Source organism: Schistocerca piceifrons, chromosome X (genome assembly GCF_021461385.2).
Source record: "Schistocerca piceifrons isolate TAMUIC-IGC-003096 chromosome X, iqSchPice1.1, whole genome shotgun sequence".
Classification (NCBI taxonomy): Eukaryota; Metazoa; Arthropoda; class Insecta; order Orthoptera; family Acrididae; genus Schistocerca; species Schistocerca piceifrons.
This window is the reverse complement of record NC_060149.1, coordinates 200,822,081-200,848,356: the sequence shown is the minus strand read 5'-3', so window position 1 is coordinate 200,848,356 and position 26,276 is coordinate 200,822,081. Positions and strand designations below refer to the sequence as shown.

Sequence of the window (26,276 nt, the reverse complement as noted above, 5' to 3'; positions counted from 1 at the left end):
AGACCGGAAAGTTGCGCAGGTCAAACCAATATTCAAGAAAGATAGTAGGAGTGATCCACTATATTACAGGCCCGTATCATTAACGTCGATATGCTGCAGGGTTGTGGAACATATATTGTGTTCTAACATTATGAATTACTTCGAAGACAGTGGCATACAGTCAACACGGATTTTGAAAACGTTCCTGTGAAACACAGCTAGCTCTTTACGCACGCGAAGTGTTGAGTGATACTGACAATTGGGTTCAAATTGATTCTGTATTTCTAGATTTCCAAAAGATTTTTAACACTTTACCACATAAGCGGCTGGTAGTGAAATTGCGTGCTTATGGAATATTGTCTCAGTTATGTGACGGAATTCGTGATTTCCTGTCAGAGAGGTCACAGTTGATAGTAGTTGACGGTGAGTCATCGAGTAAAACAGAAGTGATTTCTGGCGTTCCCCAGGGTAGAGTTATAGGCTCTCTGCTGTTTCTTATCTATATAAACGATTTAGGAGACAATCTGAGCAGTCCTCTTAGGCTTTTTGCAGATGATGCTGTCGTTTATCATCGAGTAAACTCATGAGAAGATCAAAAAGAATTGCAAAACGATTTAGAAAAGATATCTGAATGGTGCGAAAATTGATAATTGACCCTAAATAGAGAAAAGTGTGAGGTTATCCACATCAGTGCTAAAAGGAATCTGCTAAACTCTGGTTACAAGATAAATCAATCAAGTCTAAAGGCCCTAAATTCAACTAACTACCTAGGAATTACGATTACGAACAATTTAAATTGGAAAGAATGCATAGAGAATGTTGTGGAGCAGGCAAACCAAAGAGTACAATTTATTGGCTGAACACTTAGAAGATGCAACAAAGCTACAAAAGATGCTGCCTACACTAAGCTTGTCCGTCCTCTTTTGGAGTACTGCTGCGCGGTCTGGGATCCTTACCAGAAAGAATTAACGGAATAGATCGAGAAAGTTCAACGAAGAGCAGCACGTGTATTATCGCGAAATAGGGGGCAGAGTGTCACAGACACGATACAGCATTTGGAATGGGCACCGTTAAAATAAAGGCGTTTATCGTTGCGGCGGGTATTTCGAGCGGTTTTAACCGTTAGGTTAATATGGACGCGAAAAGAACCGGTGTAACAGAAATTAGGTTGTTTCAGCATGACCGCCATCTCACGTCAAACTGCTACAATCAGTTTATTCTGTGCGTAAGTGATTCAGTTTCAGTTTTCGTTTGTTAAGCGCTGGATCGAAGTACGTAAGTGTGTTGCAGCATTATATGCTTTTTGCGTGTTACAGGGCAGCAGTAGTCGCAGCCAGCGGCCGCACTCCATCGCAGTACCGGCCGACGGGCTGCAGCGGCGAGATCCGCTGCGCGCCACCGCGCCTCACCGCCACACGGTCAGTATCTAAAACTTGCCACTGTGCGGATAGTGTGCGCAGAAGGGACGTAGTGGAGGCAGCCGCGGAAGGTGCGATGCGGCAGGGATGTTAAGGTACAGCTAGCGAGACGGCAAACGCTCGTATTATCAGATTGTGTCAGTACGAACAATAGTTCGAGTAATGTAGACGTTCAAAGTCAGTAGTATGTCACTCAGGTACCGAAAAAGTAGTCACATAAAGAAAGAGTCAATCAAAGCAAAAAAAGTCCGTCCACGCGCTGTCAGAAGGAAATCTCATAAAAACACAAGGTATAACAAGTATAGAGTAGTAGCAGAGGTCCCTTACTACACTACTGGCCATTAAAATTGCTGCACCAAGAAGAAATGCAGATGATAAACGGGTATTCATTGGACAAATATATTATTCTAGAACTGACATGTGATTACATTTTCACGCAATTTGGGTGCATAGATCCTGAGAAATCAGTACCCAGAACAACCACCTCTGGCCGTAATAACGGCCTTGATACGCCTGGGCATTGAGTCAGAGCTTGGATGGCGTGTACAGGAACAGCTGCCCATGCAGCTTCAACACGATACCACAGTTCATCAAGAGTAGTGACTGGCGTATTGTGACGAGCCAGTTGCTCGGCCACCATTGCCCAGACGTTTTCAATTGGTGAGAGATCTGGAGAATGTGCTGGCCAGGGCAGCAGTCGAACATTTTCTGTATCCAGAAATGCCTGTACAGGACCTGCAACATGCGGTCGCGCATTATCATGCTGAAATGTAGGGTTTCGCAGAGATCGAATGAAGGGTAGAGTCACGGGTCGTAACACATTTGAAATGTAACGTCCACTGTTCAAAGTGAGGTCAATGCGAACAAGAGGTGACCGAGACGTTTAACCAATGGTACCCCATACCATCACGCCGGGTTATACGCCAGTATGGCGATGACGAATACACGCATCCCATATGCATTCACCGCGATGTCGCCAAACACGGATGCGACCATCATGATGCTGTAAACAGAACCTGGATTCATCCGAAAAAATGACGTTTTGCCATTTGTGCACCCAGGTTCGTCGTTGAGTACACCATCGCAGGCGCTCCTGTCTGTGATGCAGCGTCAGGGGTAACCGCAGCCATGGTCTCCGAGCTGATAGTCCATGCTGCTGCAAACGTCGTCGAACTGTTTGTGCAGATGGTTGTTGTCTTCGAAACGTCCCAATCAGTTGACTCAGGGATCGAGACGTGGCTGCACGATCCGTTACAGCCATGCGGAAAAGATGCCTGTCATCTCGACTGCTAGTGATACGAGGCCGTTTGGATCCATCACGGCGTTCCGTATTACCCATCCTGAACCCAACGATTCCATATTCTGCTAACAGTCACTGGATCTCGACCAACGCGAGCAGCAATGTCGCGATACGATAAACCGTAATCGGATAAGCTACAATCAGACCTTTATCAAAGTCGCAAAATTGATGGTACGCATTTGTCCTTCTTACAAGAGGCATCACAACAACGTTTCACCAGGCAACGCCGGTCAACTGCTGTTTGTGTATGAGAAATCGGTCGGAAACGTTCCCCATGTCAGCACGTTGTAGGTGTCGCCACCGGCACCAGCCTTGTGTGAATGCTCTGAAAAGCTAATCGTTTGAAAATCACAGCATCTTCTTCCTGTCGGTTAAATTTCGTGTCTGTAGCACGTCATCTTCGTGTTGTAGCAATTTTAATGGCCAGTAGTGTACAATCCTCGTAATGTAAGAGAACGAAGGCGACGTGGAAATTACGTGCCAGGCCCCTGACGAGCTGTTCAACAATATTGCGTAAAAATAAGATGATGTCGTTCTTCCGTGTCTTATCTAAGTAGCGAAGTTATGGGAAGTACTTGCAACTATGCTTTCCTTTCCCTTCTTTATTCCCTTTTATTGCGCAAATGCTGCTCCTGCTACCCTCTCGAGTACAGATTGTAATGAGATTTTTGCTTCTTTGTTTTTCTCTTCCAATAAAAATTATAATGGCTTCATATAACAAGTTGCCGATTGCGAAGAATGTTCCCTGCAGCTAGAGTGCAGGTGCCATGCAATGTGATAAAGTGACACAAACGAGAACGCTCCGAGCGTGCAATGCTGTCATCTACCGCCTTATAAGGTCTTCATAAGATGAAACCCAATTGCAAAATGATTTAGAAAAGATACCTGTATGGTGCAAAAAGTGGCAGTTGACTAAATAATGAACTGTGTGAAGTTGTCCACACGAGTACTAAAAGGATTCCGCTGAATTTATGTTACACGATAAATCTCACAAATCTAAAGGCTGTAAATTCAACTAAATACTGAGGGATTACAATTACGAATGAGTTCAGTTGGAGAGATCACATGGATAATGATGTGAGTGAAGACCGCGATTTATTGGCAGAACACTTAAAAAATGTAACAGGACTACTAAAGAGACTGCTTGCACTACACTTGTCCGCCCACTTCTCAAATACTGCTGTGTGGAAATATTGGCGCCCACCCAGATAGTGAAGACGGATGATAGTAATAAAATAGGAGAAATCAGAGCTCGCGCAGAAAGATTTAAGTGTTCGTTTCTCTCGCGCGCTGTTCGAGAGTGGAGCAGTAGAGAAATAGCTTGAAGGTGGTTCGATGAAAGGTCTGTGAGGCACTTAACTGTGCATTGCAGAGTAATGATAATGTAGTGTGTGAGGCATGCGATTTGGAAATCTATGGACCTAATTTTTAATGGTTTACAGTATTGTTACAGGGCACTGCTGAGGAAAATTGCACAAGTCCTAATTTCGTAACGTAAAACACGTCAGGACCACAAATATAGGATGTTTCAAAAATATTAATCCGATTTTACAAAATTATATCTTTTGCATAAATTGAAACGTCCCCTTTGAACAATTATTCAAGACTGTGCTTAAACTGACACACAATATTTTTAGCGCAACGCAATCTTTCAATAATCCCTACAAAAGAATGGCCCTGACTAATATTAACCTATACCTTTCACAAATCACTTACCTCACAAAAATCTTCGTTACTCGAACTACTGCAATACAGCGAGCGCCACTACTGCCAGCTAAATAAAAGATTCAAACTACTGAAGGCACTAACTACTAACAGGCATAGTTAGCAAATGAAAGATTTTAATAGAGAACAAACAATGTATTTACCTTAATAGTGTTGAAAACTCATAATATACATAGCAGTTCATGACATCCAGTCTTACAAATTTCAAAACTCCGCCATCTCTCTCCCCACATCCACCACTGCTGGCGGCTCACCTCCAACTGCGCAACGCTACGGGCTGTTCACATCCAGCTGCCGCTGCCCAACACTACAATGGCAGACAACAATGCAAACTAGCCACAGACTGCACACAGCACAGCCAGTGGTTTTCATACAGAGCGCTACGTAACGTTGCCAATAAGAAAACATAAACAGCCTACTTACAAAATGAAGATAGAAACTTGGGGTAAATTTTAACTTGTCAGTGGTAGAAGGTATATAACCCTAGCAGATCTGCGACACTTGCCGCGGATACCGTAACAATTTGAAAATGCAGGCTTTCTCGGCGAATCTCGACGATAAAATCTTCTCGGGTTGACAATCGAGTCTCCAGCAACGTTTCAGCAAGTTTCTTACTTGCCGTCTTCAGGCAAAGTGTCGGGTTCACTACACTGCACTAATTCGCGGACTGTCATCGAGTCCGGTGATGAGGGAGGGTAAGCAGCATGGCTGCTGTTCGTCCGTTGACCTCTCGGGTGGTTTGATGGCCTCTCGTTGGAATTAGCATCACGCTACTTCCTGAGGTTTTCGAAGTAGTCTACTGCTGCCTGGTCCTCTGGGGCAGACTTCCTCCTACCGGAGCGCCACTCTCTCTCCACCCACTTCTCCGCGACTTGGTAGACATGCTCCCAGTCGCAGGGGGTGAAGACAGGATGGGCGTTAAGAAGACGCAGCTCCTTCCGCGCCACCACCTCGTGCAACAGGCCACGGGTGTGGCGAAGATCGCACGGATGGTGGGGAAGGGGAGACCTGGGCATGTCCGGTGTGGTGCGGCCCTTCCCTTAGGGACGCCGCAGTCCTCTTGAGAAAGGGCTGCACACTGCGCTCATCTGGGAGAGGCAGGCACAGGGGCAGCTCTCCCTCCTCTGATGCCTCTTCCTCGTGGGAAACAATATATTGGACAGACGCAGCGTTGCATAACACAACGCATCTCTAACATATGAGAAGCGTTCTCCTCGGACAAAAAGAAAAATCCGCGGTAGCGGAGCACAGCCTCAGTGAAGAACACACGTTTCAATTTGAAGAAACCAAGAGACTGTGTAGAGCGAAAGGTTTCTGGGACTCTTATTATTAAAGAGGCGGTGGAGATACGGGTCAGTGATAACCTGGTCAACCGGGATAGTGGCTTCCATCTCAGCACAGCGTGAAACACAACATCATCAAGAATAAGACGAGAGCGTACCGATGAAGTCAGGTCGGTCGCGGCGGATGGAATACACAGGCCTCACCAGGAAGAGACGCCAAGGCGCGGCACCCGCGGCTCCCCACCCCTCCCTCCCCAACCCACTACCCAACCATGCGCCGCCACGCCGATTCCGCTCATGACTGATTGGCCCGACCGGCACCGAGAATGTCGAGAAGCCCGTGGTCCAGCGGCTATAAAGATCCGGACGAGACATGAACTTCGCCCGAAGATGGCAAGTAAGAAACTTGTTGTTGCTGGAGATCAACACATTGATTAGGTTGTCAACCCGAGAAGATTTTATCGCCCTAACAATTGACATTCCTTGGAACTCTATTGCCTCTGAAGACAGAGATGTTCTAGTACAGTGTTCTACCAAAACTGATGTCTATGTTTTACAAATAAATCAGGCATCTAGTTCGGAAAATGACTTGTTAATACCAAGTAGTCATAATATTCTGTCAATCTCATTTTTCTGGAAATTGTCTCAACGTGCAAAAATAATTGGCTGAGTGCTATTGAATATACAGAGTAGTCCATCGATCGTGACCGGGCCAAATATCTCACGAAATAAGCGTCAAACGAAAAAACTACAAAGAACGAAACTTGTCTAGCTTCAAGCGGGAAACCAGATGGCGCTATGGTTTCCCGCTAGATGGCACTGCCATAGGACAATCGGATATCAACTGCGTTTTTTTAAATAGGAACCCCCATTTCTTATTACATATTCGTGTAGTACGTGAAGAAATGTGAATGTTTTAGTTGGACCACTTTTTTCGCTTTGTGATAGATGGCGCTGTAATAGTGACAAACGTATAAGTACGTGGTAACACGTAACATTCCGCCAGTGCGGACGGTATTTGCTTCGTGATACATTACTCGTGTTAAAAAAAAAATGGTTCAAATGGCTCTGAGCACTATGGGACTTAACATCTGTGGTCATCAGTCCCCTAGAACTTAGAACTACTTAAACCTAACTAACCTAAGGACATCACACACATCCATGCCCGAGGCAGGATTCGAACCTGCGACCGTAGCAGTCCCGCGGTTCCGGACTGCGCGCCTAGAACCGCTAGACCACCGCGGCCGGCGTTACTCGTGTTAAAATGGACCGTTCACCAATTGCGGAAAAGGTCGATATCGTGTTGAAGTATGGCTATTGTGGTCAAAAAGCCCTACGGGTGTGTGCTATGTATGCTGCTCGGTATCCTGGACGATATCATCCAAGTGTCCGGACCGTTCGCCGGATAGTTACGTTCCTATTTTTAAAAAACTCAGTTGATATCCGTTTGACCTTTAGCAGCGCCATCTAGCGGGCCAACCGTAGCGCCGTCTGGTTTCCCTCTTCAAGTTAAAGTTTCGTTGTTTGTAGTTTTTCCTTTTGATGCTTATTTCGTGAGATATTTGGCCAGGTCACTATCAATGGACCACCCTGTATAGCATCTGAGGTAAGGCGAGATGTTTTCCAAGAGTCATGTTTGTCAAACTAGAAATAACGAGGCAGGGAAGATAAGTGGTTTGTCAATAGTACAGCCGTGATATAAATTCTTAAGAATAAGGGTTTGAAAGACACGACATCGTCGCCGGCCGGAGTGGCCGTGCGTTTCTAGGCGCTACAGTCGCAGGTTCGAATCCTGCCTCGGGCATGGATGTGTGTGATCTCCTTAGGTTAGTTAGGCTTAAGTAGTTCTAAGTTCTAGGGGACTGATGACCTCAGAAGTTAAGTCGCATAGTGCTCAGAACCATTTGAACCACGACATCGTCAGGTGAGGAAGACATAGCGATCCGTAATATTTATTATAAAATTTAATTGACTATCTACGGAAACAAACAGAAAAAACTTTCAGTTAATGTCGAAAAGAATAATTTTGTTATAAAAAGTATTGAAACATTAAAAATACTAAAAACGTAGAAAAAAGCGTTCTGTTCAAGGTATAAACCGCACACAAGGGCAGTTTGCGCGGTGTACTGGAAGAAATCCAGATTTACTGTTAAAAGAAAATTTCTCCCGAGTTAATACTCAATGAGTAACAGTAGTTCAATCAGAACAGTTATTTTAATATTTTTGATTGTCTTCTTTAAAGTCGAAATTTATCCTGGACACCATTTAGCCTAGTTTCGCCACCAGGTGCACACATCACTGTTGGAGCAACACTTCTCACTTCGAACAACAGCGTTGCCACGACAACTGTGACGGGAGTAATACTCAATCCTGAATGTCCGCTGTCGCGGTGGAGGTGCGGAGTAGAAACGTGCTGCATGTGTGGTTGCTCCTTCCGTACTGCACCAAATGCCAACGCTGACTGAAGCTCGTTGTCCATGTCTACCAGGAAATACTGACCGCTGTCCTAACCTGGAAGCTCGCTCCCGAACACGTGGACAGCGTATTGACAACTGCACCATCTGCCGGAGCCCACCTATTCTTCCGCACTTTCGTTACTCGTACGTAAAATTTCACGCTCGGATGCACATTTATAAAAAAATCACTGTTGTTTTCAACTAATAGCTATAAGCGGTAGATGGACAGCGAAAAGAAATAGTTTTGGAAACTGAAGACGATTAGAGGGCATTAGTTGAGCTGCTTGATTGTTAAAACGCTTGTAAAATCGACCACCAGACTTGAGAACTCGCATTACATGAAAAAAATATTTCCTATTCTCATTGCTACTTCTATCGAATACCAGAAATCGCAAAAATATTTAAAAACAGGTCAGACAAAGTGGATTTTAAGTGGTAATTTAATCAGGAGAACCGATAGAGGTACTCAAACTACCCTCCGCCAAACACCTTCATGTGGCTTGCGATGGATGTAGATGTAGATGTAGAATAAGCTTGCTTTTAGATTCGAAAGAAGTCACAATTCTAAACCGCTTCGAGCGCCTGATAAAATAATTCTTTATTTATTACTAGCTTTTCATGTACAGCTACATAAATACTACGCAAGTCGCTATACAACGCATAGCGGAGCGTTCAGCGTACCAGTATTATTGGTTTTCTGCCGCATACTGAGCGAGGGGAAACCCCGCTGCACACTTTGTAGTCTCCCTTATCTTTTTATCTTGAGGTATATGTTGGTAGCACACTGATCGCACTGTCTACAGGTTCCGCAAGCGGAAGGTACGATGTACTTGTGGGAGTACTAGAATTTTCCCCATACCGTGTTCCTCTGGCGAATGGTACGTGGGAACAAGGACTGTCAGTAAAAATCTGCATGAGCTCCAGTTTTTCTGATTTTCATTTCGGGAGACTTAAGTGGAAGGAAGTGATACGTTGGCCGACTCCTCTTGGAATATATGCGCCAGGAATTTCATCCGCGAGGCACGACACTTTGTTGTACCGTCTGCCACTGCAGTTTGTCACACATCTCACTAACGCTTTACAGTTTACTAAACAATCCCGTCAAAAAAACGCGCTGCTCTTCGTTGGATCGTCTATATATTCAAGTTTGTAAGGATACAAGACTGATTAGCAATACTCAAGAATCGGTGTAAGTTGTGTTTTCAAACGACCTTTTCGTGGAAGAAATACGCTTCCTTAATATTCCTCGAATCAATCTCAGTTTGGCATCTTCTTTTTCTACTATTTGTTTTATAACCCGCTTCTTCAAAGATTCTAACTCCCATGTATAGAGAACACTTTCAAACGTCTGGTTACTTCACAAATGGCCGGCCGGGGTGGCCGAGCGCTTCTAGGCGCTACAGTCTGGAACCGCGCGACCGCTGCGGTCGCAGGTTCGAATCCTGACTCGGGCATGGATGTGTGTGATGTACTTAGGTTAGTTAGGTTTAAGTAGTTCTCAGTTCTAGGGGACTGATGACCTCAGACGTTGAGTCCCATAGTGCTCAGAGCCATTTGAACCATTTGAACTTCACAAATGAGTTGATGTGTTAAGTATCTGACGTTAAGCATGTAAGAGGAAAAAAAGCTAGAAAAGGTTTAAAATTATGATTTTAAGTTTGTTGGAAGTTGCTAAGTGCTCTCACTATCAAACTCTGGATGAGTATAGACCTGGTAACTGTCGCCCCATTTTGCGTAAAAGCTAGTTTTTGGGCATTTCAGTATTTATGACATCAAATTTTCTAAACTGTGTGTCGTTCAATGATATAATTTGCACGTGCATCCAGTGATCTATGTAGATATTATTTGCAAAGAGTGTTGCAAATACAGTTGTTGGTAAAGGAGTGATAAAGTGCCTAATATTAAAGTTTGAGTAAGTGAACAACGACAGTGTAGTAGGCGATAAATGTTTTTCGTTCCTTCACACTAAGACAATTGTTTGAAAAACACTGGGAATATGGTAAAGATGTCTACAGCCTGTTCGTCGATTTTCAACGTGCATATGACAGCATCCACAGGAATAGTTTATACAATATTTGAAAGAAGAGTAATTAGGAAGATATGGGGACCAGTTTTAGATAACGGAGAATGGAGGAGGAGGAAAAACGAGGAAATCTACGTTCTGATGAGACAACCAACTATACTACAGAAGATACAGAGCAAAAGAATACAGTGGGCGGGCCATGTAGCCCGTATGCCAGATGGAAGACAAGCGAAGATGGCACTAGAGGGGAAACCAAACGCCAAACGCCCCATTGGACGACCAAGGCAACGTTGGATGGACGACCTGGCGAAGGATCTAGCAGCCCTGGGGATTGAAGACACCTGGAGGAACCGGGCACAAAACAGGAAGGAATGGAGGCAGTTTGTGGAAGCAGCACGTGGTCTGCAGGGCCTGTGATCGCTGGATATGTATCTATCATTTTGTGGAGGGTGTAAGAGAGAACGAGTTTCGTAATTGCGCGCCGTCAGTCACGCTGGTCTTTTTAAAATCTGCGGTAAGTTCCTATGGGACCAAACTGGTCATAGATGCCTTGGCTTACACACTACTTAATCTAATTTAAACTAACTTACGCTAAGGACAACACACACACTCCTGTCCGAGGGTGGACTCGAACCTCCGACGGGTGGAGCCGCGCGAACTGTGGCAGGAACGGGAAACAACTTTTGGATTTCTGTGCCAGTATGGGCTTAGTAATTACAAATTCCTTTTTTAAACATAAGAACATTCACCGGTATACTTGGGAAGGCAGGGGAACCATATCTGTCGTTGACTATATAATAACAGATCAGGAATTCAGGAAGGCTGTGAGGGACACACGTGTATTCAGGGGATTCTTTGATGACACTGATCACTATTTAATCTGCAGTGAAATTGGTATTGTGAGGCCGAAAGTGCAGGAGTTCAGGTCCATGTGTAGGAGGATAAGAGTGGAGAAACTTCAGGATAAGGAAATCAGACACAAGTACATAACAGTGATCTCAGAAAGGTACCAGTTAGTTGAATGTAGTCAATTGCAGTCACTGGAAAAGGAATGGACAAGGTACAGGGATACAGTACTAGAAGTGGCCAAAGAATGTCTTGGAACAGTAGTGTGTAAAGGTAGGATGAAGCAAACAGCTTGGTGGAATGACACAGTCAAGGCAGCCTGTAAAAGGAAAAAGAAGGCGTATCAAAAATGGCTACATACTAGAACTCAGGTAGACATAGAAAGTTATGTTGAAGAAAGAAACAAAGCCAAACAGATAATCGCAGCATCTAAGAAGAAATCTTGGGAAGACTTTGGAAACAGGTTGGAGACCTTGGGTCAAGCTGCTGGAAAACCATTCTCGAGTGTAATTAGCAGTCTTCGAAAGGGAGGTAAGAAGGAAATTACAAGTATTTTGGACAGGTCAGGAAAACTGCTGGTGAATCCTGTTGATGCCTTGGGCAGATCCTGTTGATGCCTTGGGCAGATGGAGGGAATATTTTGAAGAGTTGCTCAATGTAGGTGAAAATACGATCAGTAATGTTTCAGATTTCGATGTACGATGGGACAGGAGTGATTATGGAAATAGGATCACATTTGAGGAAGTGGAGAAAATGGTCAATAGATTGCAGTGCAATAAAGTGGCTGGGGTGGATGAAATTAAGTCGGAACTCATCAAATACAGTGGAATGTCAGGTCTTAAATGGCTACACAGGATAATTGAAATGGCGTGGGAGACGGGACAGGTTCCATCAGACTGGACGAAAGCAGTAATCACACCAATCTTTAAACATGGATACAGAAAAGATTGTAACAACTACAGAGGTATCTCTTTGATCAGCGTTGTGGGTAAAATCTTCTCAGGTATTGTTGAAAGGAAAGTGCGAGTATTAGTTGAGGACCAATTGGATGAAAATCAGTGTGGGTTTAGGCCTCTTAGAGGTGGTCAGGACCAGATCTTTAGCTTACGGCAAATAATGGAGAAGTGTTATGAGTGGAACAGGGAATTGTATCTATGCTTTATAGATCTAGAAAAGGCATATGACCGGGTTCCTAGGAGGAAGTTATTGTCTGTTCTACAAGATTATGGAATAGGAGGCAAACTTTTGCAAGCAATTAAAGGTCTTTACATGGATAGTCAGGCAGCAGTTAGAGTTGACGGTAAATTGAGTTCATGGTTCAGAGTAGTTTCAGGGGTAAGACAAGGCTGCAACCTGTCTCCACTGTTCATATTATTTATGGATCATATGTTGAAAACAATAGACTGGCTGGGTGAGATTAAGATATGTGAACACACAATAAGCAGTCTTGCATATACGGATGACTTTGTTGTGATGGCAGATTCGATTGAAAGTTTGCAAAGTAATATTTCAGAGCTAGATCAGAAATGTAAGGACTATGGCATGAAGATTAGCATCTCCAAAACGAAAGTAATGTCAGTGGGAAAGAAATATAAACGAATTGAGTGCCAAATAGGAGGAACAAAGTTAGAACAGGTGGACAGTTTCAAGTACTTAGGACGCATATTCTCACAGGATGGCAACATAGTGAAAGAACTGGAAGCGAGGTGTAGCAAAGCTAATGCAGTGAGCGCTCAGCTACAATCTACTCTCTTCTGCAAGAAGGAAGTCAGTACCAAGACTAAGTTATCTGTGCAACGTTCAATCTTTCGACCAACTTTGTTGTATGGGAGCGAAAGCTGGGTGGATTCAGGTTACCTTATCAATAAGGTTGAGGTTACGGATATGAAAGTAGCTAGGATGATTGCAGGTACTAGTAGATGGGAACAATGGCAGGAGGGTGTGCACAATGAGGAAATCAAAGAAAAACTGGGAATGAACTCTATAGATGTAGCAGTCAGGGCGAACAGGCTTAGATGGTTGGGTCATGTTACACGCATGGGAGAAGCAAGGTTACCCAAGAGACTCATGGATTCAGCAGTAGAGGGTAGGAGGAGTCGGGGTAGACCAAGGAGAAGGTACCTGTATTCGGTTAAGAATGATTTTGAAGTAATAGGCTTAACATCAGAAGAGGCAACAATGTTAGCACTGAATAGGGCATCATGGAGGAATTTTATAAGGGGGACTATGCTCCAGACTGAACGCTGAAAGGCATAATCAGTCTTAAATGATGATGATGATGATGATGTCTCTTACGCTATACTCCATAAATTACCTTTACATCTGTCGACTTCATAAATTGTTGAGTTCTAGCTGCAGGGCAGTCTTCTATATCCAGTCGCAAATCTCGTCTGATGCTCGGTAAACTCGTTTTTGTTCACTAGCCACAGTCCGGAACTGTATCGAATGCCTTTCGGAAGTCAAAAAACTACATCGTCATTCTCACAAGTTCTGTTTGACTTTGGCATGGACCATACCGACTTCTTATATGTCTCAGAATTCCTTCAGTGTCTGTTGGTATATCTACTTGATAAGGACTACAAACACTGCGACAGTTTTCTACGATTCATCACAATATACGATTTCCTTTACAGATGCGACCCACTTTCCCAGACTGCTTCCAACAAATCTAAGCCTTCCATTCGTCTGTCCCAATGATGATCTTACGTTATCATCCCATTTCATGTCGCTTCTCAATATTAACCTTAAATAATTATGCGATGTGATGTGCTCGAGATTATCACCACTACTCTTGTAATCGTAAAGTTATTTTGCAAATAACTACAGAGCAACGTTCTTACTGTCACGTCAAATACAATAAAAACCGTCCTGTGACAGGTGTTAGATGCCCCCATTAGTGAAATACAGTACACAGTGACACTAAACGCTACTAAGACAGTGCATAAGTCCCGGAGTCACATTAAGAAATGTGGTATCCTGCGCGCGCTGGCGCAGCCTGCCATCCTGCCATTCAGCTCGCGTCCGTCATCTTCAGTTACGTCCCCGCTGTCGTAACACACAGTTAGTTGGACTACGTCTCAGGTTTTATCTCTCCGGGATACTCGCTGGACTTTGTTTATTCGTAGTGCCATCTCCACGTATCCGTTTCCTCGTTGTTCGTCTCAATATTGACGGTCCATCTCGAGTGGGCTCCTTTCGAGTCGTTCGCGACGTTCTTTCGAATCCCGGTCACAATAAGAACGTTGCCAGGTCAGCTGTTGGAAATAACTTTATTGAACTTGAAGATGATCGTGTGATAGAAGCCGGTAGTGAATAAATAATGAGCAGGTGTCATCGATTAGTAATTTTCTTTCATATGACCGTGGCTAATATAAAGCTATACCTAGCAGGTAATCAGCCTTTAGTAAAAATAAGTCGTTCCTTGGTGCGGTCGCACTGCCTGTCAACATTCAAGCCGCGCGGGGTAGCCGCGCGGTCTTGGGCACCTTACCACGGTTCGCGCGGCTCCCCTCGTCGGAGGTTCGAGTCCTCCCTCGGGCATGGGTGTGTGTGTTGTCCTTAGCGTAAGTTAGTTTAAGTTAGATTAAGTAATGTGTAAGCCTAGGGACCGATGACCTCAGTAGTTTGGTCCCATAGGAACTTACCACAAATTTCCAATTTTCTACATTCAAGTCTGGGAATGATTCCAACCAGTCCCACTCACAGTCCTGGAAACTATTCCGAAAAAATCCCACTAATATTACGCTTAGCCACAGGCTAGCAGTAATAATACCGCCGACCAGTGGCCACGGGGCTTCCGACAAGTGAGTGTGTACCCAAATTCTGGATTGGCCAGAGGTTACTCCTCGGTTCTCAGTCAGTTCCCGTGGCGCTCGTACTACAGTAATTGTGTTGACTATGTTGCGCCGCAGGAAGATATGTTGGACGAATGTAAAAACGTTTTTAAGTTTTCTCCAGCCAGTGCCGAGCCACGGCAAGGCGGACTCGAGTGCAGTGTCGCAACCGGGATGTCAAACAGGCAAGAGGGCTGATAACACAATACCGTAGCACACAGCAGAAGCCATCGTGACACATCTCTCGGGCGAGAGATACGATTCGCCAATTCAGCAAGATGACCTCACTGTGGTAGCAACGTAGCGTCAGTTTGACGGTGCTGCAGGGTGCCCTAACAATGCGTAGATCTTACACGAGAACGCCTTTCGGCCTGCTGATATTGCAGAAAATCGCCGAGGTGGACACCTGAAAGCCACCGTTAGGACACCGAGGTGTCGTGAAGACCACTGACGAACCTAGAAAACGAGACAAAATTCGGTCATTCTCGTCAAAACATAACGTCTGACAGATAACTATAAACACTCGAGCTGCTGGGTGTTGTGACTTGGCAAGACAGCCAAGTCACTATGAGGTGAAGCCGAAAGGCACTCGTTAAAGCTCACGCAGGCTGGCGTGAGGTCTGGAACAGGTACAGTAATTATACTAGCAAGTAAAGTACGTAGCTTCTTGAATACTTAACTTTAATCCATAATTCGTGAACATCGGTCTGCCGGTACATGCATCACACGATTAATAGCAAATGATAATGGCGCCTTGCTAGGTCGTAGCAAATGACGTAGCTGAAGGCTGTGCTAACTATCGTCTCGGCAAATGAGAGCGTAATTTGTCAGTGAACCATTGCTAGCAAAGTCGGCTGTACAACTGGGGCGAGTGCTAGGAAGTCTCTCTAGACCTGCCGTGAGGCGGCGCTCGGTCTGCAATCACTGATAGTGGCGACACGCGGGTCCGACGTATACTACCGGACCGCGGCCGATTTAAAGGCTACCACCTAGCAAGTGTGGTGTCTGGCGGTGACACCACACTGGGCATCTATCTTGCACCTGCAGTGAGCCCGTATTGAGGCGGGATATGTCTACTGCTCGCCAGATGAGTGCTACCTTCTAGACTGCAGCTAACCTGATGTCCTCCACTTAGCTGCTGTGAGCTGCCAACATGTCATCTGCTGACACCAGCTCACTCGGAGTGAACTGATGGCGCTCGATGCACCGTCACCCTGTACTAGGGAGATGCGCCAGCTGCTGTTGTGATCTGACACTGCCTTCTTCTGGTGCCTGGGAACTGACTGACGCTCTCCTTACGATGTCCGAGCTGGACGGGCTCTGCTGTGTGAGCTGCCACCTCGACAGACTGCTCAAGCGTGTTCCACTCTGTGCGCTGTGTCCACAGCGTTCGTCCGTGCTGCCGCAGAGAGCCGGCCGCGGTGGTCTCGCGGTTCTAGGCGCTCAGTCCGGAACTGCGTGACTGCTACGGTCGCAGGTTCGAATCCTGCCTCGGGCATGGATGTGTGTGATGTCCTTAGGTTAGTTAGGTTTAACTAGTTCTAAGTTCTAGGGGACTGATGACCACAGCAGTTGAGTCCCATAGTGCTCAGAGCCATTTGAACCATTTTGCTGCCGCAGAGAATACAGTTCGGTTGCAAACTATACTTAATAAAAGTCTAATTCGCTAATGCTGTTCGATAAGCGCCCATGGTGCGTGACAGGTCCACAAGACTGTGCTCCGTGCTTCGTCATCCTGCATTCGCGAGGGTGACAGACCACCGACCCTTATAGCTTTCCGCGTTTCACGAGTTACAGTAGAGGACACTTCCGTGTTTCCTCTACTGCACAGTTCTGCTGTCAGTGTACTTCCGGTACCTTCGTGAGAGGTACTGTGTTGTTTGCAACTCAACTCGATGAGTGAACGCCAGGCGATCTTCCCTGGGGCTTTGTCGCGTAAACGGCTCTGTGACGCTAGTGGATCTCACAGCGTGTGTGACGTGACACACTGAACGACTACCCCCGGTTTGAAAGATCCAACTACCGGTCCTACTGTTTGCTGTCGATAATTTCATTGCACTGAAGCGTGTTGAAAGTAAGCAACAATATTTTGGCTACTCAGGCGTACGATTTAAAGACGCAGCAGTGATAAATGAAAAATTAAAACCTCAAAAAATGAGACGTAAAAGCACTGATTTACACGAGGTAGTGAGGGGTACAAAAAGTGATCCGAAGCGCCCGCTTGGGTGCTGTATTTAACTGTCTAAAAAAAAATGTGTGGTATATCGCACGTCGCCATACTGTAGTAAACATCGCAGATGACCGAGGATGACATCTGTGAGCACAATTTTTGGAATAACCTGAAGTTCTGTGGACGTGGAGCAGGCTGTACAGTCCCGCCCTGCTCAAAACGTTGGAAATAAGGGATCATCTGCGTATCTACGGCAGTTCTGCTGGTGTGTATGTTTGAAGCCCAAATCAAAACCGGTGTTGTGGTTGGATTGTCGGCTAGGATCTGGATTCTGGGCTGGGAGCAGGCCGTCGCTCGACAGGTTTCAGTTCGGACAGCATTGTACAGTGCGCCTTCGAAGGGCTTAAGAGGAGAGCTGTCTTATTTAACAAATTGAGCCAAAAGCACCGAACGAATGGAAGATCGAGCGACAAATCGTGAAACTAAAAAACTATAGGACAGTGAGAGATGATGAAATTGTAGCTGCACTAGTAAGGGAAGCTGGGCCGAGTACCTTCAGAGAAATAACAGACATCGTGCGAGACACATGGGACACCGAAGTAATATCGCAAGATTCGGAGAACGCAGCTATACTGCGATTAAAGTAACGTTGCGGCTGACAGATTGGCAGCGAGCCACGCTAGACGCTGCTGTGAATGAACCTCCAGAACCGGCAGAAAGACTTGTTGAGGATGGACATACGCGGATTTTTCCCGTGCTATTTACGTGTCTTATAGCATTGTCACAAACTAATAAATTTTCAGGGGTTATTTGTATAAATATCGTGTTGTGGCAGTTTACTAGTTATACTTCAGCTTTGCGGTATTAAAGCATAGATGTATATGTGACGTCACTCATTACTAATGCACAGGTAAGCTTTCGCGGCAATAACTTTTTTTTAATACTGCAGAATGTCTTGGAAGTTCTATGGACCGGTGGAAATAACGTTAACAGTGATGATCATACTCTGACATTTTTCTGTAGTTCATATATGAGTTTTATAGTAATGTCACATATTGGCGACAGGAAGGGCATCCGGCCACCCCTTAAAATTAACATTCCACATCCGGGATTAATGCTTGGAAAGAGATATAATAATTCACATATACTAACAATATTACCCGGTTTATTTGTTTAGATATCGTAATTGTAATTCGGTGTCTTCATTCTACCTGGAGCTCTGGCTGACCGAGACTGTCGTTGCCCATGCATAAGCACTAGTTTTGAAAGCTTCATTCTGTTTAGTCCCGAGAGAGACAGGAGAGAGGTAATGGAGCAGCCCACAAATTTCCAGCGACGTTTGGGAACTGTTTCACCATTTGCAGGATGTCTCTTTCTGCCAGCAGCCTGTTTGGAGACTATTACACCTGTAACATATTGCAGATTTCTTGGCCCTTGATAGTGCAGTGTTCAGGGTCGAGGCTACACTCCACCCATCAGTTAGAGGGGTGGTCTACCCTATAGGCATTACACTTTTCGCTGGAAACACTGGTCACCTCTCTAGGTGCGTATTTTGTAGCGATGTCCTATTGCTTACAAACACAGTATCTTTGATTGGAAGTAGCAGAATTTTGCTCTGACTTCATCGTTACTTCTAGGAACGCACTAGTTCTGAAACGTAAACAGTGACATCACGCAAGCTAGTAATATAGTGGTCACTAAAGGGGTTTATCTATCATGGTGTGATATTTGTTATACATTTAGTATCTTTGATTGGAAGTTGGTAAAACTGCAGTACTTATAGAATTTGTAGGACGTCGTTAATATGTTGTGGCGTCATTATTTCTAACAATAGGGGAACGTGTTCATTTCTGTCACATACAAAATGATACACACACACACACACACACACACACACACTATTAATGTTGTGGTGACTCAGCAATGATAAATATTATGGATAAATCTAGAGACATGTTGCACTGAGATCAGCTGACAGCATCATGATGTCAACACAACGCAATGCTGACGTGACGTTTACACGATGTCGTGACGCAATATTGATGTAATGTTGACGCAATGCCATGATGTGACATGACTTCACGTGATGTGATATTGACATGATGTCGAGAGCAGTGGGATGGAACTCTTGTAACTGCACGAAATACACAGAATTTTGGAAAAATGCGAAAATACGAAAATGTTGAAACATGTGTAAAATTATTGAAAATGTGGAAAAATACGTAAAATTGTGGAAAAGGGAGAGAACTTAGATATCCGCATGGGTGTGGTCTCGGCTGGTACCTCAAATGACGAAAATCACGTAATATGAAATTATTCATAACAAATAGACCTCAAGTGACTTAACGGAATTATAAAAATCTGTTAGTAACAAACAGACACAGCCTGAGCCTCTCCCTTTGGTACATGACTCCGAAGTAAAGCTACCCACCCACGTGCCCCAGTTATAGAAGATGAAGATGGGGAGAGGCTACTTGAATCTCTTTGTTCCGTTGGAAGGGTATTGGTATGGAGGGGGCTGGGGGAGGGGAGGGAATGAGGATTTCACTGCATGACCTTCATCATCTGCCTATTGTTTTATAGGGGTGAGGGGAGGGGATGGCTTTTTAAGTTGACCTTGAGATAAGGTCATAATGGCGCTCCTAAGCCCACTAAAAACTTACTGCTTACCTGTTGTGGTGTTATCATATCACCGAAAGTGATGCATTGCCTGATGTTTACCTGCACTCATTCTCTCTGTACTATACAACCCACTTTCCCTAGCTACGTACAGGTAGCAGTATGTATCTGCAACTGCGTGGGTTACTTATAATATGTAGAGATGTACATATATCTGAGTAGTTATCCAGTGGGCATACAAGCTAAGATAATATCTTATCACTTCTGGTGTCAGCTTACATATCGGGTGTCAGGTTATGCATTCGGACGATATCTATTCGAGGTCGCACCCTACTCCTGTCCCCCTGGGGGCCCATCAGCAATTGATCGAGGTCATCCAGGGAACCCCCCCCTTTCCGCCCGTCATCCTGTCCCCTGAACCAATGAGGTTCAAGCACACACCCTCCACATACACTTGTATAACTGGGGCGCTTGAGTGGGTGGGCTTCACTCTGGAGCTGGACAGCATAGAAAGAGGATCAGGCTGTGTGTATTTGTTACTAACGGATCACGCTAACCCTTGACACTTATGGTATATTTGTTAATAGCAATTTAATATTACGCGATTTTTGACATTCAGGTTGCCACACTCGGCCAAATACGTAACAACTTTCATTCTTCTCCAATTTTACGCATTTTTCACCCATTTTCGCATTTTTACGTATTTTCTTCAGTTTTACATATTTTTCATAAATGTTATCCATTGAGATGAGTTCCATCCCACTGCTCCCAACATCACGTCATGTCACATCAGTGTTACAATGCTCTCAGCCAAACACAATGCAGTATGTGCCCAAATTATTTATCATTGCTAAACCACCACTTCATTATTAGTGTGTGTGTGTGTGTGTGTGTGTGTGTGTGTGTGTGAGAGAGAGAGAGAGAGAGAGAGAGAGAGAGAGAGAGAGAGAGAGAGAGAGAGGTGGGAGGCAGGAGGTTGTCATAGATTGATTGGTTCAAATGGCTCTGAGCACTATGGGACTTAACTTCTGAGGTCATCAGTCCCCTAGAACTTAGAACCACTTAAACCTAACTAACCTAAGGACATCACACGCATCCATACCCGAAGCAGGATTCGAACCTGCGACCGTAGCGGTCGCGCGGTTCCAGACTGAAGCGCCTAGAACCGCTCAGCCACACCGGCCGGCTCATAGATTGAGTTAGAAACGAACACGTTGGTCGAAATAATGACGTCATGATATGTTATATAAAATGCCTGTAAATATTAATGTAATTTGTGTGGAAAGATACTATGACACTGTAGTGTGTGGCCAAATTGATGATGTCAAGTAATATTATGTAAATGGCGGTAAATATTAACGTAATTTGTGGTGTAAGACACTATGGCAATGCAGTGTGTGGCTAAATTAATGACGTCACGATATATTCTGCAAAAATGGCGGAAAAATTTACCCACAAAGGTGGAAGACTCAAACATTTTTATTACAAATTAATATATTATTTTTAAATTTGATTCTTGCAAGTTATCAGATGTTTTTGCTAAATGTTAGTCTATCAATGCAACTAGGTGAGTTGTGAGCATCGATCATCATCTCATTGAGGTCAGCCACGCGGGGAAACCTAGCAGAAATTCCACAGCTCCCCCATGTAAATTACTGGGCAGTCATCCCTACTGTCCAAGTGCGTGTTAAAACGAAATGGACAATAAAACATATAAGGCAGCCACCATTAAGCACGGTTGTGGCAGGGTCTTGGGGTGGGGGTGTTTCCCTAGGCGTGGCGCTAGTCTTGTAGTCTAAATAAAAGGCAAGCTCGTTTCCTAAACAGTAACATTTTATTAGGTTGGTGCATAAGATCGTACCGTCTTTGTTTTGTATGCTGGTATTCTGTATGCCATGGGTTTATTTTTATTTGTAGTTCAGTGTTGCTATTTGAGGTTAAATAATGTGATTCTACCACTTGGAGATAGTAAGTATAGCTGTGGATGTAAAAAATGGAGTGCCAAGTGGAGAAATCGGAACGTTACCGACGTATAGTTTTCTCGTTTTAAAGAGGATCGTTTTGATATCAGTGACTATCCATGTTCAAGAAGACCTTCTTTGTTTCATGAAGATCGTTTAAACGCACTACACCACAATGACACACGTCAGTGTACTCGAGAAATGGTAAATGTGATGAAGTGTGATCATTGCACCATCGTGCGATGCTTCCACGCAATGGTGAAGCTTCAAAAGTTGGGTGCATGGGTCATGCTCTAAGCCAACATAAAGAAAAGTTAGCAGGTCGCCACATGTACATCTCTGCTTGCTTGCCGTCAGTTGGCTGGTGAAAAACCATTCCTACCCGCTGTTGTTGCTGGTGACGAGAAATAGCGTCTTTACGGTAACATAAGGAAAAGAAAGGAATCATTAAACCCAAACAAAGCAGCAACTCCACGTACAAAGACGTGCGCTCCCATAAAAGATAATGTTATGTATCTGCTGGAACACGAATTGCTTCCCCGAGGTGTAACCATCACTGCTGACATTTATTGTCAACACCTGAGACGTTTTGCAGCCGCAGCCCAAGAATGACGACCAGCAAGCATACGTGAAGTGATGTAACTCCACGATAACGCCCGCCCGTATCCTGCTAGACATAAAAAACACTATACAGGAGTTGAGTTGCAAGTCATTTCGCACCCATTTTATTTACCTGATCTTGCTCCCTCAGATTTTCACCTTTTCTACTCTCTATCAAACAACTTTCAAGGAACTTCCTTTCCGCATGAAAATGCGTCCCGAAAATGGCTCTACGAGTTTTTCGCCTCAGTCACGTGATTTCTGTAGTCGCAGAATCGAAAAATTACAGCAGCGTTGACAGACTGTTGTAAATTGTGCAACAGAACATATTATTGATGAGTAAAGTCTCTGTTCTATCTATTTGTTGCGTTTATGATGCTTGTCAAAAAATTACACAAATGCTGAGCAATACTATTAGACGATAATCTAAGTCATGCTGATAAAATGTATGCTATCCTTATCGTGCACAGAGCCCCCCTTATCATGTATCAGCAAACATCTTGTGACTTCATCCGTAGTAACGTCAATGTCAGATTCATGCATACCACTTCAACATTCTGGAATCATACCACTTTACATTGCATGCAAATGTAAACTCGGTAAAACTGCAGTGCTTACATAATTTTGCTATGACGTCACGTACTAGTATCATGTACTTTGTTAATATTTACTGGAATACGCTGTGACATCATTATTTATAGCAATACGAGAACGAGCTCGTGTTAACACACACTACTACAGTACAGATGACTTTGCAAGAGTTTATATATCTAGCTGCTGTATTTCTGCTAGGTGTTCCCACCTGGCAACGTCACCAAGGTGATGGATGCACACAATTCACCTAGATTCATAGATGGACTAACATTTTGCAAAAAAACAAAATCTAATGACGGACATGAATCAAATTTAGAAAAATATCATGACATCATAAATTTCTCTACACGGTGCATTGCCATATTGTTCTATACAATAAATTACTTTAATATTTACAACAATTTTGAGTAGTATGCCATCACATCATTATTTCTACCAACTTGTTCATTTCCAATGAATACGCTATGACGTCTCTCTCTCTCTCTCTCTCTCTCTCTCTCTCTCTCTCTCTCTCTCTCTCTCTCTCTCTCACACACACACACACACACACACACACACACACACACACGTAATGAAGATGGGTTCACAATGATAAATAATTTGGGGAGACACTGCATTGTGATTGGCTGACAGTATCATGATGTTGATGCCACATGATGCGATGGTGACGTCATGTTAGGAGCAGTAGGATGGAACTCACATAATTAGATAATAGATAAGACTGGGGAAGAATGAAAATACTTACATATTACCTGCCTGAGTGTGGTGTCTGCTGGTGCCTCAAATGACGAATTGTTATTAACAAACAGAACTTGAGTGACAGGGCTTAAGGTAATTTGTTATTACCAAATAGACACAGAGTGACTCTCTCTCTATGCTGCCCAGCTCCAGAGTGAATCCCACACACTCAGGTGCCACAGTTACAAAAGACGAAGGTGGGGAGGGGTGCTTGAATCTATTTCATCTGGGGAGGGGGGAGGAAATGGGGTTCTCCTCGATGATCTTGATCAGTAGCCAGTGGTTCTTCAGAGGGAGGGGAGTGGGGTCCTCGAATAGAAGTCACCCAAGTTTGTAACCTGACACCAGAAGTTATAAGTTCATTACCTTGGTTCGTTTGTCCACTGGATAACTGCTAACCTCTTGCTGAATCAGTCTATTTGTGAAAACCGTATCAAAATCTCAACAGTAGTTCCTAAGATCGGCCATAATATATAGACAGAAAAACGTGGTGGAGAACTTAATAATACGTACAGAATTTGTCATGTCAAGATTCTGTAGCCACAAGTATTGTTCGTATGTGGATACTGTAAAATAATCTTAAATCATTATTCAAACTTTTTATATTGAGATTCTGCAGTTTACCAAGCTGTTGGCAGTGTGGTTTAATAAACCCAAGGGGAAAAAACATTCAGCAGGTCAGTGCGTAGGACAATCACTACTTGAGCAGAACAAGTGTCAGTAATTGTTTGATCCAGTAATTCCTTGTAGAATAAAAAACGTGCAGGAGGAGGACTGAAACATCACCCTATCGGTTAGGACGAGGACATTGTGCCCATATACACACATCAAAAAAAAGTTTAGCACCACCCCGGTTCCCAGAACCCCTGAAGATAGACGTTGACTGCGGATATTGTAACACAGACATAGTCCCTTTGAGCCGGTCGTGGTGGCCGAGTGGTTCTAGGCGCTTCAGTCTGGAACCGCGCGACTACTACGGTTGCAGATTCGAATTCTGCCTCGGGCATGGATGTGTGTGATGTCCTTAGGTTAGTTACGTTTAAGTAGTTCTTAGTTCTAGGGGACTGATGACCTCCGATGTTAAGTCCCATAGTGCTCAGAGCCATGTGAACTATTTGAACCAGTCCCTTTGACTGTTCAGAGACGTCACTAAACCCGCCCAAAGATGTAAACAACCATGCATGAGCAGCGCCTATTAGACGGAAGGCGTCCGACAGCTGATCAGTTCCAGTCATTCCACTAGGAAGGAGGTACACGGCTCGTGTTGTCTGTAGTTCAACCATGCCTAGACGGTCAGTACCGCGGTTCGATCGCGTCCGCATTGTTACTTTGTGCCAGGAAGGGCTCTCAGCAAGGAAAGTTGTGGTGTCACCGCCAGACACCACACATGCTAGGTGGTAGCTTTAAATCGGCCGCGGTCCATTAGTATACGTCGGACCCGCGTGTCGCCACTGTCAGTGATCGCAGACCGAGCGCCACCACACGGCAGGTCTAGAGAGACGTACTAGCACCCGCCCCAGTTGTACGGACGACTTCGCTAGCGATGCACACTGACGAAGCCTCGCTCATTTGCAGAGCAGGTAGTTAGAATAGCCTTCAGCTAAGTCAATGGCTACGACCTAGCAAGGCGCCATTAGTAACATTGCATGTATCTACAGAGTCTCACTTGTATCGTCAAGAGCGATGTACATCAATGATGGATTAAAGTTAAGTATTCCAGCAGCTACGTACTTTTCTTTATAGCATTCATTACGTATCCTGTTTCAGACCTATCTCTAGCCTGCGTGGGTTAACGCGTGCATATCGGCTTCCTCACTCAGGTAGTGTTCGTAGTGTTGGCTAACTGCTAACACTACAAAAGTGTCCAGGCGTCTCGGAGTGAACCAAAGCGATGTTGTTCGGACACAGAAGACACACAGAGGGACAGGAACTTTCGATGACATTTCTTGCTCAGGCCGCCCAAGGGCTACTACTGCAGTGGAAGACCACTACCTACGGATTATGGCTCGGAGGAATCCTGACAGTAACGCCACCATGTTGAATAATGCTTTTCGTGCAGCCCAAAGACGTCATGTTACGACTCAAACTGTGCGCAATAGGCTGCATGATAGCTACTTCACTCCCGACGTACATGGCGAAGTCCACCTTTTGAATCAAGATACCATGCAACGCGGTACAGATGGCCCCAACAACATGCCGAATGAACCGCTCAGGTTTGGCATCACGTTCTCGATACCGATGAGTGTCGCATACGCCTTCCACCAGACAATCGTCGGAGACGTGTTTGGTGGCAACCCGGTCAGGCTGAACACTTTAGACACACTGTCCGGCGAGTGCAGCAAGGTGGAGGTTCCCTGCTGTTTTGAGGTGAAATTATGTGGGGTCGACGTACGCCGCTGGTGGACATGGAGGGCGCCGTAACGGCTGTACGATACGTGAATGCCATCCTCCGACGGATAGTGCAACCATATCGGCAGCATATTGACGAGGCATTCGTCTCCATGGACAACAATTCGCACCCCCATCGTGCACATCTTGTGAATGAATTCCTTCAGGATTACGACGTGGCTCGACTAGAGTGGCCAGCATGTTCTCCAGACATGACCCCTATCGAACATGCCTGGGATAGATTGAAAAGGGCTGTTCATGGACGACGTGACCCACCAGCCACTCTGAGGGATCTACGCCGAATCGCCGTTGAGGTGTGGGACAACCTGGACCAACTGTGCCT

At 44.7% G+C, this 26,276-nt stretch overlaps 1 protein-coding gene across 1 annotated transcript in view; it reads left to right on the top strand.

Moving 5' to 3' along the window:
* The window catches only part of LOC124722248 (sodium-dependent transporter bedraggled), a 733,406-nt gene that overhangs the window by 413,256 nt on the left and 293,874 nt on the right, over window positions 1-26,276 (top strand). The window contains exon 6 of the mRNA XM_047247438.1: window positions 1,296-1,397. Within this exon, the coding sequence (XP_047103394.1) occupies window positions 1,296-1,397 (102 nt within the window). The remainder of the gene's footprint in view (window positions 1-1,295; window positions 1,398-26,276) is intronic.